Source organism: Coregonus clupeaformis, chromosome 1, assembly GCF_020615455.1.
Source record: "Coregonus clupeaformis isolate EN_2021a chromosome 1, ASM2061545v1, whole genome shotgun sequence".
Taxonomy (NCBI): Eukaryota; Metazoa; Chordata; class Actinopteri; order Salmoniformes; family Salmonidae; genus Coregonus; species Coregonus clupeaformis.
Genome location: NC_059192.1, coordinates 71,325,819 through 71,345,445, shown reverse-complemented (window position 1 = coordinate 71,345,445; position 19,627 = coordinate 71,325,819). Strand labels below are relative to the sequence as shown.

Below are 19,627 nucleotides of genomic sequence, written 5' to 3'. Positions count from 1 at the left end.
CTCTCTTATCTGAGGGAGAGGGGAAATTAAAGTGTCCCAAATGGCACCCTATTCCCTATATAGTGCACTACATTGAACCAAGGCCCATCAAAAGTAGTGCACTACATCAGGAATAGGGTGCCAATTGGGACTGGAGAGAAAAGCTTGGTTTGCTTTACAGTTCACTGCCACACCAGATAGTGGTTTTATCACAGCAAAGAGCTTTAGCTGAGCTGCTAAAAATAGTTCTCCATGGATGGAGGATGAGAGAAATGTATTCAAAGGCAATATCCCAAAGACTTCTCTCCCTCTCTCTCTTCCTATCTTTCTCTCTCTCTTCCCTCCCTTATTTAACCCTTATTTTACCAGGTAAGTTGACTGAGAACACATTTTTTTACAGCAACGACCTGGGGAAGAGGGGAGATGGGAGGAGAGGGGATGAATGAATGAGCCAATTTGGAAGCTGGGGTTGATTTGGTGGCCATGATGGTATGAGGGCCAGATTGGGAATTTAGCCTAGGCACAGGGGTTAAAACCCCTACTCTTACGATAAGTGAATGAAGCTTTTCTCGTGCAGCTGTAATCATTTTAACATATGTAGGCTAGGCTTCTTGTATCGTCACAGACTTATAAATTACATATCAAAGAGGCTATTTTGAAGCAGTATTTACCTGCAATGATTGTGATGTGGTTCTTTCACCCACCTTAGTTGACGGATTGTAAGTCGCTCTGTATAAATCTGACGTCTAATAAAATATTATTTCACATATTTTGTATGTGTGAAAAGGCTCTAAGAGCATCTGCTAATGACTCAAATGTAAGATGTCAATAATACTGAGGAAAAAATCAAACCAACACTATGTTTGAGGGTTAGCTTAATGTTACCACTAAATGAGTCTTCACTTTGTGAATCCATGTGATCCTTTCTTCATCAAATATAAAGGTCAAAGGGAAATTAGGAGCAAAGTGGGAAAGTCAGACCACTTTCTTGGACTGTTATTACAGAGTTACACCTGATTAATTATTAACACGTATTTTAGAACCAGGAAGATATTTAAGCCTTTGTAATCATCATGCCCTTTACACAGCTTAAACAAACACACATACTCATACACCTATACCGTCTATGGCACACACATATAGTAATTTCCAGCTGTCGATCAGAGAGAATGGCAGAATGTGCCATATAGGCTGGAGGGGGGGGGTCTACATTTGGCTTGCTGTTTGAACGCTGCCATAGAGTCATATTGATCAATAATATGTCCATGCGTCATCAGAACTGAACTAGTGCAGTCAGACCAGGGCTACTGTCAACCAGAGCTGTTGTCAAGGTCAGACCTCCATGTACTGACTGGCTGGCTGGCTGGCTGGCTGGCTGGCTGGCTGGCTGGCTGGCTGGCTGACTCACTGGGTCTCTACTACTGTATATTGTACTCACAGGGGAGGTTGGGCAGGTTGTCTGTCTCTCACCTGATCTACACCATTCCATGTTCAATTCATGTAGAAAGGGTCCGGGGAGACAATTCAGACTGAAATTATTTGACTACTGACCAAGGTTGGAATCAATTACATTTCAATTCCAGTCAATTCAGAAAGTAAACTATTTCAGTTCCAATTTTTAAAAATCCTTGTTGAAAATAATTGGAATTTCAGTGTACTTCCTAACCCCAACCCTGCTACTGACAGGACACACTCTTTTTCAGGTTGGGAATTCAATCAATCCGATCTGAAACATGACATTCTACTTTATTTACATCCAGTGATGGGGACAGACAGTAGCAAAATACGTTCACTCACAGGAGTTGATAGGAGTGGAATTTGATTGGAATGAGTGAACATTCTGCCCAAGTGACATTTGGTTGCCATGAATGTACACTGCTCAAAAAAATAAAGGGAACACTTAAACAACACAATGTAACTACAAGTCAATCACACTTCTGTGAAATCAAACTGTCCACTTAGGAAGCAACACTGATTGACAATACATTTCACATGCTGTTGTGCAAATGGAATAGACAACAGGTGGAAATTATAGGCAATTAGCAAGACACCCCCAATAAAGAAGTGGTTCTGCAGGTGGTGACCACAGACCACTTCTCAGTTCCTATGCTTCCTGGCTGATGTTTTGGTCACTTTTGAATGCTGGCGATGCTTTCACTCTAGTGGTAGCATGAGACGGAGTCTACAACCCACACAAGTGGCTCAGGTAGTGCAGCTCATCCAGGATGGCACATCAATGCGAGCTGTGGCAAGAAGGTTTGCTGTGTCTGTCAGCGTAGTGTCCAGAGCATGGAGGCGCTACCAGGAGACAGGCCAGTACATCAGGAGACGTGGAGGAGGCCGTAGGAGGGCAACAACCCAGCAGCAGGACTGCTACCTCCGCCTTTGTGCAAGGAGGAGCAGGAGGAGCACTGCCAGAGCCCTGCAAAATGACCTCCAGCAGGCCACAAATGTGCATGTGTCTGCTCAAACGGTCAGAAACAGACTCCATGAGGGTGGTATGAGGGCCCGACGTCCACAGGTGGGGGTTGTGCTTACAGCCCAACACCGTGCAGGACATTTGGCATTTGCTAGAGAACACCAAGATTGGCAAATTCTCCACTGGCGCCCTGTGCTCTTCACAGATGAAAGCTGGTTCACACTGAGCACGTGACAGACGTGACAGAGTCTGGAGACGCCATGGAGAACGTTCTGCTGCCTGCAACATCCTCCAGCATGACCGGTTTGGCGGTGGGTCAGTCATGGTGTGGGGTGGCATTTCTTTGGGGGGCCGCACAGCCCTCCATGTGCTCATCAGAGGTAGCCTGACTGCCATTAGGTACCGAGATGAGCTCCTCAGACCCCTTGTGAGACCATATGCTGGTGCGGTTGGCCCTGGGTTCCTCCTAATGCAAGACAATGCTAGACCTCATGTGGCTGGAGTGTGTCAGCAGTTCCTGCAAGAGGAAGGCATTGATGCTATGGACTGGCCCGCCCGTTCCCCAGAACTGAATCCAATTGAGCACATCTGGGACATCATGTCTCGCTCCATCCACCAACGCCACGTTGCACCACAGACTGTCCAGGAGTTGGCGGATGCTTTAGTCCAGGTCTGGGAGGAGATCCCTCAGGAGACCATCCGCCACCTCATCAGGAGCATGCCCAGGCCTTGTAGGGAGGTCATACAGGCACATGGAGGCCACACACACTACTGAGCCTAATTTTGACTTGTTTTAAGGACATTACATCAAAGTTGGATCAGCCTGTAGTGTGGTTTTCCACTTTAATTTTGAGGGTGACTCCAAATCCAGACCTCCATGGGTTGATACATTTGATTTCCATTGATAATTTTTTGCGTGATTTTGTTATCAGCACATTCAACTATGTAAAGAAAAAAGTATTTAATAAGATTATTTCATTCATTCAGATCTAGAATGTGTTATTTTAGTGTTCCCTTTATTTTTTTGAGCAGTGTAGTAATTAATCCCTGTTTAACTCTCAATCCTCCATTAAAAATTAAGGATTAGAAGAATAACACATAATGAGATACCAGATATCACGATGCAGTGAAACTCACCCATTTAATCCTGGATTTTGGCATGTATACCCTACCCTTTCAATCATGCTACGTCTGATGAACTAAAAAAGTAAAGCCTTTTGATATATTACAATAAAATCCTATTGTATCCAATTGTATCTATACCATGAGTTGATGGGATGCTTCAGTCCCCTTAAGTGTGTTTGTGTATGTGTATGTGTATGTGTGTGTGTGTGTGTGTGTGTGTGTGTGTGTGTGTGTGTGTGTGTGTGTGTGTGTGTGTGTGTGTGTGTGTGTGTGTGTGTGTGTGGGATAGGCCATTGACCTCATCTCCCAGCATTTGCCTCCTCTCCTCATCTCATGCTCCTCCCTCAATCTCGTTTTTCTCAAGACCTTCTCGTCTCCATGGCAGATGTGACTTCTGCCTCCAGTCACTGAATCCTTCTTTTAGATGATGTTAGAAGGATTCGACTATGTAGAGCAGAAGAAAGCTTATAGTGCAGATATGTCAACCAGGGCACAATCCAAATAGGAGCAGATCCTAAATGGCACCCTATTCCCTATATAGTGCATTAGGGGCTCTGGTCCTTAATTAGTGCATTATACAGGTAATAAGGTGCCTTTTGGGACCCAAAGAGGAGTACAAACTGATAACCTAATAATCGTGCTGAGGTTTAGAAATAGGTATACATTACATCACAGGAATATTTGCCATGAGAAATTATATAATGCAATAGGCCTACTGAATATGTTTCACTACAAAGATCCTCCATGCAGCAGACAAGGACAGGAAATAACGGGGATAATTCAATATTGCTATTGTTTTTTGGGTCTATTTTATCCCAAACTGTGGTCCCTATCAATTCACTGTAATATTTTTATACCTTTTAATGTAAACTTTTAAGCCAGGTGCGTCTGTGAAAAGCCCCGCCCACTTGGCCATTGCACTAAAATATGATTGGCAGGAGAACTACAGCTGCTGCGCTCGAGTCATGGCGGAGGTTGCAGTTCTGGGCAAAGGCTCTTGAAGAGTTGTACTACTTTCAGCATGTCGGTCGAACTCGACTTAGAAAGATCGGATTTAATGGGTATACGAAGCGGACCACTTCAGACGTAGCCTAAATAGTCACGAAAACGGAGGAAAAGTTGGATCTTGAACGCTGTGGTAAAATGTAACCCTTTTTCTTAGCGCACCAGTCAACAGCCCTGGGCAACAAATATGGCTACTTGTGTCTACTCTTCTTTCTATTTGGGATGAAAAGCGACACAACTTGGCTATGCAATACAATTGCGGGACTACGACTCAACTCTTCCAAGAAGTGACCCATCCAGAAAGAGTTACGGCTGAACTGTATAGAGATCTTGAAGTGGTCAGCTGATAAAACGTAGGCAACGCGGTGTCGTGCAAATAGCAGCGAGTTGAGAGAGATGGAGTCTAAGCACAAAGAGTTGTTAGATAAATGCTACCAGAACTTACTGGAGTCAATAACACATGCAGATCGGGTCGTGGAGGTGTTGTCTCAAACTGGTACCCTCACCCAATCGGAACGTTATGAACTGGGTCACAACTGCTCGTCCAACTCGGAGAAAGTGGTCCTTCTACTGAAAATCTTGATAAGCAAAGAGAGAGACCATTTCCAAGACCTTTGCGCTGCCCTAGAAAAGACGCACCCTCACCTGAATTCTGCACTTTTAATGAACGGCGTTGGACCCGTAGATCATTCATCTGGTGAGAAATTACAATGCTCAAATCAAATGTCAAAGAATTTCATTATATTCGCATATTGTGAATAACCTAAATATGCGTCAGAAGTCTGTCAAATGCAGTTGTTGAGATAACCAAGACGATCACAAGTTGATGTAAACAACTTGACGTCACTCTGCCCCATGTGTGGTCTCAGTCCCACGTTCATTATGGACATCTGCCACATCTGGTGGTCCACTTTAATATTTGATTGTGTGTGTGTGTTTTCTGCATTCCAACCTAATTTATATCTCCAGCTTTGCTGATATGAACAATATGACAACATAAAGGATAGTAGGACAAAGAGTTTGGAGGGACTTTGGGTTAAATTCTATATTTGGAGCGAGAGAGAGACAGTGATTTTACACTCACACATAGGTTTAACACCTTACCCCCCATTGCTGTTAGCGAAAGTAGTTAATGGAATTAAAAATACTAAAAGAATCAATGGTGTGCTAGTGAGAGTGGCCATGCTCTTAATGAAATACAATCAATAGTTGTATATATGTTAAACGTCAAAGCCAACTGAATGAGAGTTTGCACCTCCATTACTGTGACTGTGTTATAAGGTGATAGCAATGTATGCTCAACTTTGCACTGCTTTCCGTGTTAAAACTGGATTAAAAAAAGAGAAGGTCAACTGGATTAACATCTTTCATAGTAGCATTTAGAGCATACAGTATTCCGTAAGAAAGCTATAGTCAGAGTCTGAGACCTCACAGTCTAATACTGGCACTTGTAGATGATACCCCAAAATATAGTTATTCCACCCCTTTCTTTAACCTGGGTACCAGTCAGTTTCTGCTCTCTTGTCAAATCCTTATGGAATTGTCATGTTTGGCTTGACAATGAGTACGGTTCCATGCACACAATAATGCAATTATTGTGGATAGTCAGATAGTATAATAATTTAATGAAAACATTTACATGCTTTGCAATAACGATTTCCCTAATAATCCTGTTTTTTCATGGACACATGATGGCTCTGATAAATGCAGAAACTTGCCAATCAAAACAAACGTTCTACCACAACGACCATGTTATTTTGGGGAAGCATATTTGATTCTGAGTTCAGACCTATAAAGTTTGTATATGAAAACTACTTCTAAGACGCATACATTGAGTTGTTACAAACTCACTTCCCTCGCTCTAAAGAGGGAGGCTCGCTCGGCTGGTGGTAGCACATGCACAGATCAAATACACTGCTGGAACGCTGTTTAATGTGTTTACATGTCCTAATAATTCTAAAGATTGCTCAGAAAAGCAGGTGTTTTAATCGGCGTATGCTTACTTAGATTTTGATCTTACGCCGATTTAAGATAGCAGAGTAAGGCGTTTACATGACTATTGCATAATCTTGCCTACTGCCATAATCAGTTTAATATCAAATTATTACTGTGCATGTAAACATACTCAATGACAGTAATGGGGTTGGCAAGAAGACAAACAGATCTGCGACCAGGTTATTCCTCCTTATCCACATATTTAATGTGTGCTGCTAAACAGTATAGCTTCCTCCACTGTCCCTGTCCCATCCCGGGCTCCGAACTAGTGATCCTCTGCTTGCAAACACACGTGACCACCCCCTTGACAATGTACCAACCAATTGAGCTATACAAAATAATCCAATACAAACTAGCTGTGGAGTGAGTTTACTGCACGTTCCTAACTCTGTTATACCTGCACTATTACTAGGTCTATATAGAGTAGGGCCACCAATGTTCTTAAGAGGAGAAGATGTTCGTTAGCAGCATATCACCTCACAGCCTCCAGTGCGGCTGCTCTCTCTATCTATTCTAGGACTTATTTACCCCCCCCCCCCCCGTGCCATTGTTTCCTTTGAACCTCACATGAAATTAGCCCCCCCCCCCCACACACACACACACACACACTGCAAAATCCTGAAGCTGGGGAAATTATATTGAGCATATTTTAGCTGTTATGTTTAAAATGCTAATGTAGGCAGCATTAGCAGTCAATGTAGGCCAACCTGCTTCAGCTCAATATTATGATAATGGAGCTTCATTTCAAAAGGTGTCAATATAACCTTCCTCTGAAGTAGTTAATTAAAGATGTATAGGCTGCGTTTACACAGGCAGCCCAATTCTGATATTATGCCCAATCATTGGCAAAAGAGCTGATGTGATTGGTCAAAAGACGAATTAGTGGAAAAAGATCAGAATTGGGTTGCCTGTGTAAACGCAGCCATATTCATAGCGTTTAACCGCTGCATTTCATAAGACACATTTTTATAATAATCTAGACACATTTTAGTGAGGGTTTTAGTGAGTTGAACAAAACTCAAGTTTGACATGCTGACTACGCCGGCCATGCGCGTGCCTCCTCGTGTTGATTTTGTCCATCCACACCAGACACGACCATGACGCGCAGGTTAAAATATTAAAACCAACTATATTAATTTGGTGGGAGATGAACATTGGGTTGTTATTTTACCTGAAATGCATATGATCCTTTTTGTTTTACTGGATCTTTGTAGAATTTTGACCATCATACAAAATCATGTTTCTCTACTCCGACTATTAACACTAGAGAAGCTGGGCATCTAACAATCCCGTTCTGAGCTAATAAAATCAGTTAATATATATACTATTGCAAAACATTTTATGAAGGTTTTAGGTAGGCCTACCATTAGAATAAAAAAAAAAACACAACCATTTTCAGTAGTTTATGTTATTGTAGGCCAGGGGTCCCTAATTACATTCAGCCATGGGCCAATTTTTCCTTGAGCGGATGGTCGGTGGGCTGGAACATAGTTATATAGTGCCTTCAGAAAGTATACACACACCTTGACTTTTTCCACATTTTGTTGTGTTACAGCCTAAAATTGATTAAATTAAGATTTGTTGTCACTGGCCTACACACAATACCTCATAATGTCAAAGTGGATTTATGTTTTTCAATTTGATTACAAATTAATAAAAACTAAAAAGCTGAAATACATTTACATTTTAGTTATTTAGCAGACGCTCTTATCCAGAGCAACTTACAGGAGCAATTAGCGTTAAGTGCCTTGCTCAAGGGCACATCGACAGATTTTTCACCTAGTCGGCTCAGGGATTACAACCAGCGACCTTTTGGGTACTGGCACAACGCTCTTAACCACTAAGCTACCTGCCGCCCATGTCTTGAGTCAGTAAGTATCCAACCCCTTTATGACAAGCCTAAATAAGTTCAGGAGTAAAAATGTGCTTAACAAGTCACATAATAAGTTGCATGGACTCTCTGTGTGCAATAATAGTGTTTAACATGATTTTTGAATGACTAACTCATCTCTGTACCCCACACATACAATTATCTGTAAGGTCCCTTAGTCAAGCAGTGAATTTCAAACACAGATTCAACCACAAAGTCCAGGGAAGGAAACCACTCAGGGATTTCACCATGAGGCCAATGGTGACTTTAAAACAGTTACAGAGTTTAATGGCTGTGATACGAGAACTGAGGATGTATCAACAACATTGTAGTTACTCCACAATACTAACCTAATTGACAGAGTGATAAGAAGGAAGCCTGTACAGAATAAACATATTCCAAAACATGCAAAAATAATAAAATAAATAAATAAATGCATCCTGTTTGCAACAAGGCACTAAAGTAATACTGTAAAAAATGTGGCGGAGCAATTTTTCCTGAATACAAAGTGTTCAATACAACACATTGCTGAATACCACTCTCCATATTTTCAAGCATAGTGGTGGCTGCATTATGTTATGGGTATGCTTGTAAGCATTAAGGACTGGGGAGTTTTTCAGGAAGAAAAATAAACTGAAATCCTAGAGGAAAACCTGGTTCAGCCTGTTTTTTTGGTCCACTAGACACAGGGAGATGAAATCAACTTTCAGCAGGACAATAACCTAAAACACAAGGCCAAATTTACACTGGAGTTGCTTACCAAGAAGACAGTGAATGTTCGTGAGTGGCCGAGTTACAGTTTTGACTTAAATCTACTTGAAATTCTATGGCAAGACCTGAAAATGGTTGTCTAGCAATGATCAACAACCAATTTGACAGAGCTTGAAGAATTTTGAAAATAATAATCGGCAAATGTTGCACATTCCAGGTGTGGAAAGTTCTTAGAGAGTTACCCAGAAAGACTCACAGCTGTAATCGCTGCCAACAGTGCTTCTACAAAGTATTGACTCAGAGGTGTGAATACTAATAGAAATTAGATATTTCTGTATTTCATTTTCAATACATTTGCTAACATTAATATAAACATGTTTTCACTTTGTCATTATGAGGTAGATGGGTGAGAAAATTAATATATTTAATATATTTTGAATTCAGGCTGTAACACAACAAAATGTGGAATAAGTCAAGGGGTATGAATACTTTCTGAATGCACTGTAAATAATTTGTACACTGCAAATTGACAGCAAGAAACCCCAAACAGATTTTGAGAAAAACAAAATTATTTCAAACCTTGATTACATTGGGATACGATCACATATGCCTCTCTATTTATGCGTGGGAATACTTGGGAACAGATTTCCTAAATAAAAATCACAGAGCTAATTTCCTGGTGATTTTACAGTCTTTTATGCTTATAACAGAAAATCTATGATATCGAAATTCTAACGACGACAGTGTATTGAATAGACTTATTTAGGAAAATTGAAGGACAGGGGGACATGACTTTGAAAATGGGAGAGTAATTCATGTTAAATTCATATTACCTCAAAATTATGCTCTCAGAGTTTTTGATTAGTTATTTATGATTTTTCTCTCCTCGTTCATCTTTCAAATACCCATGTGGGGTTGTATGCTCCTAAAAACCAATGAGTAAATGGGGGAGGCGGGACTTGCAGTGCGTCAAGTGTCTCTAATAGAACCAAGTTTAGCGCTTGGCTACACAGACGCTTCTTCACGTGCACGAGTGGTGTGGGTGAAAGGATGGAATAACATGTACTGTATGTGTGCATTTATTTTGCAACACTCGGCACACACAACTTTGCTGGTGTGGTCTGCGTGTGAGTTGAACCGAACATTATGTAGTTGCGGCTAGTGTTAATGTATTCGTTGGCACTTGCCTTTTGCTGAGCATCTGCAAAGGCTCTTCTTTGCGTTTCAAATAATAATTTGCATGTTTCTCCTCCACACAGCCAGAGTAGCATGTCATAGTTTCCAGTGATTCCTCCCGGTAAGATATCAATTATGAATTCATTTATTCAGCCCGCATTGTTTCAAACAGAAACACTAGTTATTTTGTATAATAAATAGACCATGCTTTTGATGCCGCTTATGTAATTTCCATCATGCCACTCAAATTTAGCGCAGACATTGTCACTGAATTGTAACAGTAGGCCTATGGCTGTTAAAATGGCTACTATAAAGTATCTCATCCCCTGCAATGCCGCTGTCTGTCTGAAGCCTTATATTTAATCCATGTACCCATAGGAGCCCATTAGAAACCACACTCTTGTCCATCCCAAATGGCACCCCATTTCCTATATAGTGCAATACTTTCGACCACAGTCCTATGTGCCCTGGTCGGAAATAGTGCACTGTATAGGGAATAGGGTGCCATTTGGGATGTATTCCCTGTAATCCTACACCACCAGGCTGATGAGCAGTTCACACAGGTCACAATGGGCAGAGGGAGAGAGGGAGGTAGAGAGTGGGTGGGAGTGAAGCGAGCGAGAGAGAGGGGGAGATTGAGAGAGAGAACGTGTGCGAGACAGAGAGCTGGTGGGTTCTTCCCAACACTACTGGGCAGACTGGTTCCTCCACTCAGTCACTCCTCCACAGGCCTTTCGGGACCTGTGCATTACGTGCCAAACGGAACAAAAACAGACTGGAACAGGGAGGGTACACCTGGGCTTTTCCAATAGAAAAACACATTTTCATGTTCCATTGCAAAACATTTTTAAACATTGTGTGTCCTGATGAACAGGACCCTGTCCTTGGAGGGTACAACAGTGGTTTGTTATAGCCACAGTGTTAATTTTGGCACTCTTTTTTTAGATTTTGTCTAGTCTTAGTCATTTTGATTAAGTCACATAATTAAGTCTTATTCAAATTTTTGTCATTTGAATAATTATTTAGTCTAGTGATTGTCAAAATGACTAAAACAATGGACCATTTTAGTCAACTAAATTACCTTTAATTTTGGTCACGTTTTAGTCACATCACATAGTTATTGCCTCATTAACCTATCGTAAACATACTGTAAATCACTGACTTCCATGTGCATAAACATACATTCAGTGCCTTCAGAAATGAAAGATGTCGCTGTACTGGATGTCTGCGTTTCACAAGCTCCGACCCAACTTTGCTATTTTGTGAATCTTTTGTAGTTTATTTTTACTTTATTTTCTCAATGTATCCCCTATCATTTCTTACAACTGACAATAACTTTTGAACATCAGATCACCAGTTACTTACCTCAATTCCGGCTTCGACTTCGACTCATCTGCCCTGGGCTGTTTCTGTAATTCCGACTCAATTTTTGGGCTACCCAAGAGGAAACGCAGACATTACAGAGGCAAGAGAGGGGGGATCCTGGCGAGATTAAGGCGTAGGGAGAACCGGCCACCTCTTCCCTACATTCTACTGCCAATGTTCAGTCACTTGATAATAAGATGGATGACCTCCAATCACGGATTTGCTAGAAACGGGACTCTCGAAACTGCAATATTCTCTGCTTTTCTGAAACATGGCTATCCAACTCGATGGATTCTCCATTCACCGTGCCGACAGGAAATCAAGGGAGGGAAGGGTTTGCCTCTTCATCATGAACAACTGGTGTGCTGACTCAAGCGCGGTGGAAGTGTCGACCCATTGTTCACCTGTCTTGGAATACCTAATGGTCAAATGCCGACCCTTTTACCTCCCGAGGGAGTTTTCAACTGTTATCGTGACTGTTGTATACATTCCACCTCAAGACAAGAAAAATAAAAGCTACAATGTCTAACTTTTTGGGCAACCCAACCAAATTCACATAGAAATGTGAGTTATAGATATTGTATTCCTGTTGAATCAAAATCAAATCAAATGTTATTTGTCACATGCGCCGAATACAACCTTACCGTGAAATGCTTACTTTATTTTCGTACTTACTTTTTAAAAAACATTTGCTTAAATTTTTTTATATACTTAAGTAAAAAAAAAAGTTACACCATAAAATAACAATAATGAGGCTAGATACAGGGGGTACTGGTACAGAGTCAATGTGTGGGGGTACAGGTTAGTCGAGGTAATTGAGGTAATATGTACATGTAGGTAGGGGTAAAGTGACTATGCATAAATAATAAACAGCAAGTAGCAGCAGCGTAAAAAATGGTGTCAATGCAAATAGTCTGGGTAGCCATTTGATTAACTCTTTAGCAGTCTTATTGCTTGGGGGTAGAAGCTGTTAAGGAGCCTTTTGGACCTAGACTTGGCACTCCGGTACCACTTGCCTTGCGGTAGCAGAGAGAACAGTCTATGACTTGGGTGGCTGGAGTCTTTGACAATTATTAGGGCCTTCCTCTGACACTGCCTGGTATAGAGGTCCTGGATGGTAAGAAGCTTGGCCCCAGTGATTTATTGGGCCGTACACACTACCCTCTGTAGCGCCTTGCGGTCGGATACTGAACAATTGCCATACCAAGCGGTGATGCAACCAGTCAGGGTGCTTTCGATGGTGCTGCTTTATAACTTTTTGAGGATCTGAGGACCCATGCCAAATCTTTTCAGTCTCCTGAGGGGGAATAGGCATTGTCGTGCCCTTTTCACGACTGCCTTTGTGTGTTTGGACCATGATAGTTTGTTAGTGATGTGGACACCAAGGAAATTGAAGCTCTTGACCCACGTGAATGGGGGCGTGCTTGCCCTCCTTTTCCTATAGTCCACGATCAGATCCTTTGTCTTGCTCACGTTGAGGGAGAGGTTGTTGTCCTGGCACCACACTGCCAGGTCTCTGACCTCCTCCCTTTAGGCTGTCTCATCGTTGTCGGTGATCAGGCCTACCACCATTGTCGTCTGTAAACTTAATGATGGTGTTGGAGTCGTGCATGGCCACGCAGTCGTGGGTGAACAGGGAGTACAGGAGGGGACTAAACATGCACCCCTGAGGGGCCCCCGTGTTGAGGATCAGCATGTCAGATGTGTTGTTGCCTATCCTTACCACCTGGGGTCGGCCCGTCAGGAAGTCCAGGATCCAGTTGCAGAGGGAGGTGTTTAGTCCCAGGGTCCTTTGCTTAGTGATGAGCTTTGAGGGCACTATGGTGTTGAACGCTGCGCTGTAGTCAATGAACAGCATTCTCACATAGATGTTCCTTTTGTCCAGGTGGGAAAGGGCAGTGTGGAGCGCAATAGAGATTGCATAATTTGTGGATCTGTTGGGGCGGTATGCGAATTGTAGTGGGTCTAGGGTTTTTGGGATAATGGTGTTGATATGAGCCATGACCAGCCTCTCAAAGCAATCATGGCTACAGACGTGAGTGCTACGGGGCGGTAGTCATTTAGGCAGGTTACCTTGGCATTCTTGGGCACAGGGACTATGGTGGTCTGCTTGAAACATGTAGGTATTACAGACTCGGTCAGGGAGAGGTTGAAAATGTCAGTGAAGACACTTGCCAGTTGATCAGCGCATGCTCTGAGTACGCATCCTGGTAATCCATCTGGCCCTGCGGCCTTGTGATTGTTGACCTGTTTAAAGGTCTTACTCACATCAAGATAGATGAAATCTCTCTTGGTAAATAGTGTGGTCTACTGCTTATCATGAGGTACTCTACCTCAGGCAAGCAAAACCTAGAGACTTCCTTAATATTAGAGATTGTGCGCTAGCTGTTATTGACAAATAGACACAGACCACCACCCCTCATCTTACCGGAGGTTGCTGTTCTGTCTTGCTGATGCATGGAAAACCCAGCCAACTGTATATTATCCATGCCCTCTTTCAGCCATGACTCGGTGAAACATAAGATATTACAGTTTTTAATGTCCCGTTGGTAGGATAGTCTCGAACTGAGCTCATCCAGTTTATTCTCCAGTGATTGCACGTTTGCCAGTAGGACGGATGGTAAAGGCGGATTGTCCACTCGCCGACAAATTCTCACCAAGCACCCGGATCTGCGGCCTCTGTATCGGCATCTCCTCTTCATGCGGATGACAGGGATTTGGGCCTGGTCCAGGAGGAGCTGTAAATCTTTTGCCTCCGATTCATTAAAGAAAAAATCTTTGTCCAGTCCGAGGTGAGTAATCGCTGTCCTGATGTCCAGAAGCTCTTTTCGGTCATAAGAGACAGTGGCAGAAACATTATGTACAAAAAATTTACTAACAACGTGGAAAAACACACAGAACAGCACAATTGGTTAGGAGCCCGTAAAACGGTAGCCATCCCATCCGGCTCCTTTATCACGCTAAGAAGTGGTAGATTTGTTCTATGTGTGCTATTTCTATGTTTCCCGTTCTGAAGTTTCATTTCTGCGTCTTTTACTTTAGGTTTTGTACAACAGCTTCAAACTGCTGAATATACAATATTTTTGGTTATGGAAAGTATATTTCACAGCTGGTTAGATGGTACAATGATCCTCTACACAATGACTGCTTCATTTTGTTTCACATAAACTGAAATTAGGCGAACTATTAGAATTTTAGCAACCAGGAAATGGCATAGCGATTTCTGCATATTGCATCTTTAACTGTACAAGGCTATAACCATGCAGGAAAGCGTCCATCCAGAGGCTGCTTTCCTGGTTGCCGGCGATTTTATTTCCGCGTCTTTAAGACACGTGATGCCCAACTTCCATCAACACGTCTCCCTCACCACTAGGGGCGATCAAGTCCTAGACCATTGATATTCTACCCACAAGCAAGCATACAAGGCCCTCCCTTGTCCGCCATTCGGCAAATCAGATCATGACTCCGTACTTATGCTTCCTGTTTACAAGCAGAAGCTCAAACAGGAATTACCCGTGACTCTCTCCATTGAGAAATGGTCTCCAGAATCAGAGATTATGCTACAGGACAGATTTGCTATCACTGATTGGAGTATGTTTCGATAACATCGACTAGCTAACCACCTCCGTCACTGGCTTCATTAGGAAATGCATCGGCGATGTTGGCCCCACAATTAAGGTTCGCTGCTTCCCCAATCAAAAGTCCTGGATTAACACTGAGGTTGGTGCTAAACTAAAGGATAGGGCTACCACACACAGGGCTATCGCAGACAACCCTGAGGCTACGGCTGTGGACGGGAACAAGTACAAGAAGTCCCGCTATGAACTCCGCAGAGTCATCAAACGAGCAAAAGGACAATATAGGAATAAAGTGGAATCATATTACACAGGCTCTGACGCCCGCCGCATGTGGCAGGGGCTACAGTCCGTTACGGATTACAAAGGAAGACCCAACTGTGATCTGCCCAACGATGCCTCTCTGCCAGACGAACTCAATGCATTTTATGTACGCTTTGACAATAACAACATCGTGCCGGGTGTGAGGGCCACCATCAACCCAGAAGATTGGGTGATCTCACTCTCCGAGGCCGACGTGAGTCAATTCTTTAATCAGGTCAATACACGCAAGGCTGCGGGGCCCGCTGGTATTCCAGGGATCTTTCTCACAGCATGCACAGAACAGCTGGCAGGTACTGTATATTCACGGTAATTTTCAACCTCTCCTTGTCCCAGTCTGTAATCCTCACTTTTTAAGATGACCACCATCATTCCTGTTCCCAAGAACTCTAAGGCTTCATGCCACAATGACTACCTCCCTGTAGCACTCACATCTGTAATCATGACGTGCTTTGAGAGGCTAGTTATGGCACACATCAACTCTATCCACATCGAAGGGGCTGCAGTCCAGCGGGTCGAAATCGGTGTCCAAATCACTAAGAACTTAAAATGGTCCACACGTGCACAGTCATGAAGAAGTCAAGCGGTACCTGTGCATCAAGTCTGACACCAACAGGCTCCTGAACAGTTTCTATCCGCATGCTAAATAGCTAACTAAATAGCTATCAAAATGGCTACACGGATAGATTCTTCAAGCTCTGTCAAGTTGGTTGTTGATCATTGCTAGACAGACATTTTCAAGACTTGCCATAGATTTTCAAGCAGAGTTAAGTCAAAACTGTAACTAGGTCACTCAGGAACATTCAATGTATCTTGGTAAGCAACTCCAGTGTATATTTGACCTTGTGTTTTAGGTTATTGTCCTGCCGAAAGGTGAATTTGTCTCCCAGTGTCTGTTGGAAAGCTGACTGAACCAGGTTTTCCTCTAGGATTTTGCCTGTGCTTAGCTCAAATCCATTAATTTATATCCTGAAAAACGTGTCATTACTGATGAGAGGCAGACCCATAACATGATGCAGCCATCACCATGCTTGAAAATATGAAGAGTGGTACTCAGTGATGTGTTGTGTTGGATTTGCACCAAACATAACGCTTTCTATTCAGGACCAAAGTGAATTTCTTTGCCACATTTTTCGCAGCTTTGTTTTAGTGCCTTATTGCAAACAGGATGCATGTTTGGGAATATGTTTATTCTGTACAAGCTTCCTTCTTTTCACTCTGTCATTTAGGTTAGGATTGTGGAGTAACTACAATGTTGTTGAGCCATCCTCAGTTTTCTCCTATCACAGCAATTAAACTCTGTTTTAAAGTCACCATTGGCCTCATGGTGAAATCCCGGAGCAGTTTCATTCCTCTCCGGCAAATGAGTTAGGAAGGACGCCTGTATCATTGTAGTGACTGGGTGAATTGATACACCATCCAAAGTGTATTTAATAACTTCACCATGCTCAAAGGGATATTCAGTGTCTGCTTTTTTTTTATTTTGACCCATCTACCGATAGGTGCCCTTCTTTGCGAGGCATTGGAAAATCTCCCTGGTCTTTGTGGTTGAATCTGTGTTTGAAATTCACTGCTCGACTGAGGGACCTTACAGATAATTGTATGTGTGAGGTACAGAGATGAGGTAGTCCTTTCAAAAATCATGTTCAACACTATTATTGCACTCAGAGCGAGTCCATGCAACTTATTATGTAACTTGTTAAGCAAATGTTTACTCCTGAACTTATTTAGGCTTGCTATAACAAAGGGGTTGAATACTTATTGACTCAATACATTTCAACTTTTCATTTTTAATTAATTAGTAAACATTTTGAAAAACATTATTCCAATTTGACATTATGGGGTATTGTGTGTAGGCCAGTGACCAGAAATCTCAATTTTATTTTATTTTTATTCAGTCTGTAACACAACAAAATGTGGAAAAAGTAAAAGGTTGTGAATACTTTCTTAAGGCACTGTAGCCTTGTCCTACCAACATATTTTTCAGCATAACATCGTATCGCATGATTCTCTTCCCAGCAGCCAAATTGGCAGAAGAACACATTACTCTGCAGCAGATTAAAAATCACACCCCTTGACAATTCTCCAGACTGGTGCCACTAACTTTTTCAGTTGGTGTCACAAGCCCATGATTTGATCGCACCAATTTTTTTTCTGCAGTGTCACGCAATAGAAAATGATTGTAATCACCTTATGAAGTCATTCACAGTGCTTTAGACTGTGTAATAGAATACTGAGATGGTAGACTATTCAATAAATAAGTTGTTTCATCTAACATGTCTAAGCAGGAATACATGATTCAAGATATTTTGATGTGCAACCTAATCCAGTGATTGTCATGAATTTTGAGTTGACAATGTTATTGTTGTTATATTATAGAGTTAAAATAGGGCTCCAGAATTTTCTGAATTTTGTTGTTCAATAGAGATTAATTTGCCTACATCTTTATGAGCACTAATATCATAGACACATTATTGGTGCTAATTCACCACATGAGGAAGTGAAATCTAGATTGCTAAAACTAAATATAATACCCACTGCTAGTAGTCATGTATTAATCTAACAGTAAATGTAATGTCCTATAAAAATTTTTGCTATGGCCGATGGACAATTTCACGCATCATATCTTAAAGCCATATCAAATATCTTGGTTGTAAAATAGTTGCTATTAAGCTCAAAATTAAGAGATGCCAAATAAAAATATATACCCACAGAAAGCTGAGTACAACAGTAGTTGCTTCCAAAGCTATGTATTTCCCACAATTGGATTTGGAAATGTTATACAATCAGAAGCCTTTTTTTCTGTCCCGGAGCGCACATCAAGTGGCTCGCTCATCCCAGTCAGCAGCAGGCCCCAGCGAAACAGGCCCAGGGGCTGGGCAGACACTTTCATTACAGGAATCATGAGGCTAATGCACTTTTTGACCAATTAATGATATTAGCAGCCAAAAGATAGGAAGTTTTGAAACTTTTGAGTGAGGTGAGCATATTCAGCTCGCACTGATGCGACCAATCAAAATGTACCTCGCACAGCCAAGTCAAAGGGTCTCAGTCTGGAGCATACTGTAGCTATATTGTAATCAAAGTTTTGTCATAAGTAGTGGTCTGATAGGTTGCAGCAAGCTAACTAGCTAGCATTATTAATCTGTTATTAACTGAATGATGCCTCTTGAGGTTGGTAGGATTTTTCCCTGTCAATTTGTGGGTGCAAATGCTGTCTTCTCCCGTGGAAACGTTGCATTCGACCATGATAAGTAAAGTGGCTCCAAACGTACCCCCTTTTTCTACCGGGAGCTTGTTCCACCGGGAGAGTAGCGTGGCGAAATAGGTGTTTGACTAATATTTTCATAACTATTTTTTTGAGGAAATTAACACTGTATAGCCAGGAAAGCAGACAGGCTTTCAATACTGCACCGTCAGCACATCCGCCTTACTGCTCTGTTCTGTTGTCTCTATAGACTGAAGTCAGGCTGCATCCCACAGGGCGTGAGCTAGATGAGAGAGAGAGAGAGAGAGAGAGAGAGAGAGCACTTGAGCTGTTAATGTTACCTAAGGGAATATCACACATTGGGTTGAAAGGTTTAGCAAATATACAGTAGTCAACAATAGTGATGACAATTATGGTGACATGCCTTTGACAGGGGAGAGACGATATGAACTGAGACGACGTTGATAAGTATGTTAGACTTGCTACCAGTACTTAATAGATTGAGTTAGCAGCTCTTATCTGTTTGGGGGTTTCGTTCAAGAGCCCAACGTTGTTTTCTTGTTAATAAATTGAGACATTCTATACCTTTTTATATAACGGTAGCTCCAGGGCATGGCACTGGCAGATGCAACCTTTTGTCAAATCAAATCAAATCAAATCAAATTTTATTGGTCACATGCGCCGAATACAACAGGTGCAGACATTACAGTGAAATGCTTACTTACAGCCCTTAACCAACAGTGCATTTATTTTAACAAAAAAGTAAAAATAAAACAACAAAAAAAGTGTAGAGAAAAAAAGAGCAGAAGTAAAATAAAATAACAGTAGGGAGGCTATATATACAGGGGGGTACCGGTGCAGAGTCAATGTGCGGGGGC

General features: G+C 42.0%; 1 protein-coding gene across 2 annotated transcripts in view; it reads left to right on the top strand.

Moving 5' to 3' along the window:
* Nucleotides 1-4,488: 4,488 nt before the first annotated feature.
* The window catches only part of LOC121576289 (disks large homolog 5-like), a 104,901-nt gene continuing 89,762 nt past the window's right edge, over nucleotides 4,489-19,627 (top strand). For both annotated transcript variants that reach the window (XM_041889385.2, XM_045222541.1), the window contains exon 1: nucleotides 4,489-5,225. In XM_041889385.2, the coding sequence (XP_041745319.2) occupies nucleotides 4,925-5,225 (301 nt within the window). In that variant the 5' untranslated portion in view covers nucleotides 4,489-4,924. The remainder of the gene's footprint in view (nucleotides 5,226-19,627) is intronic.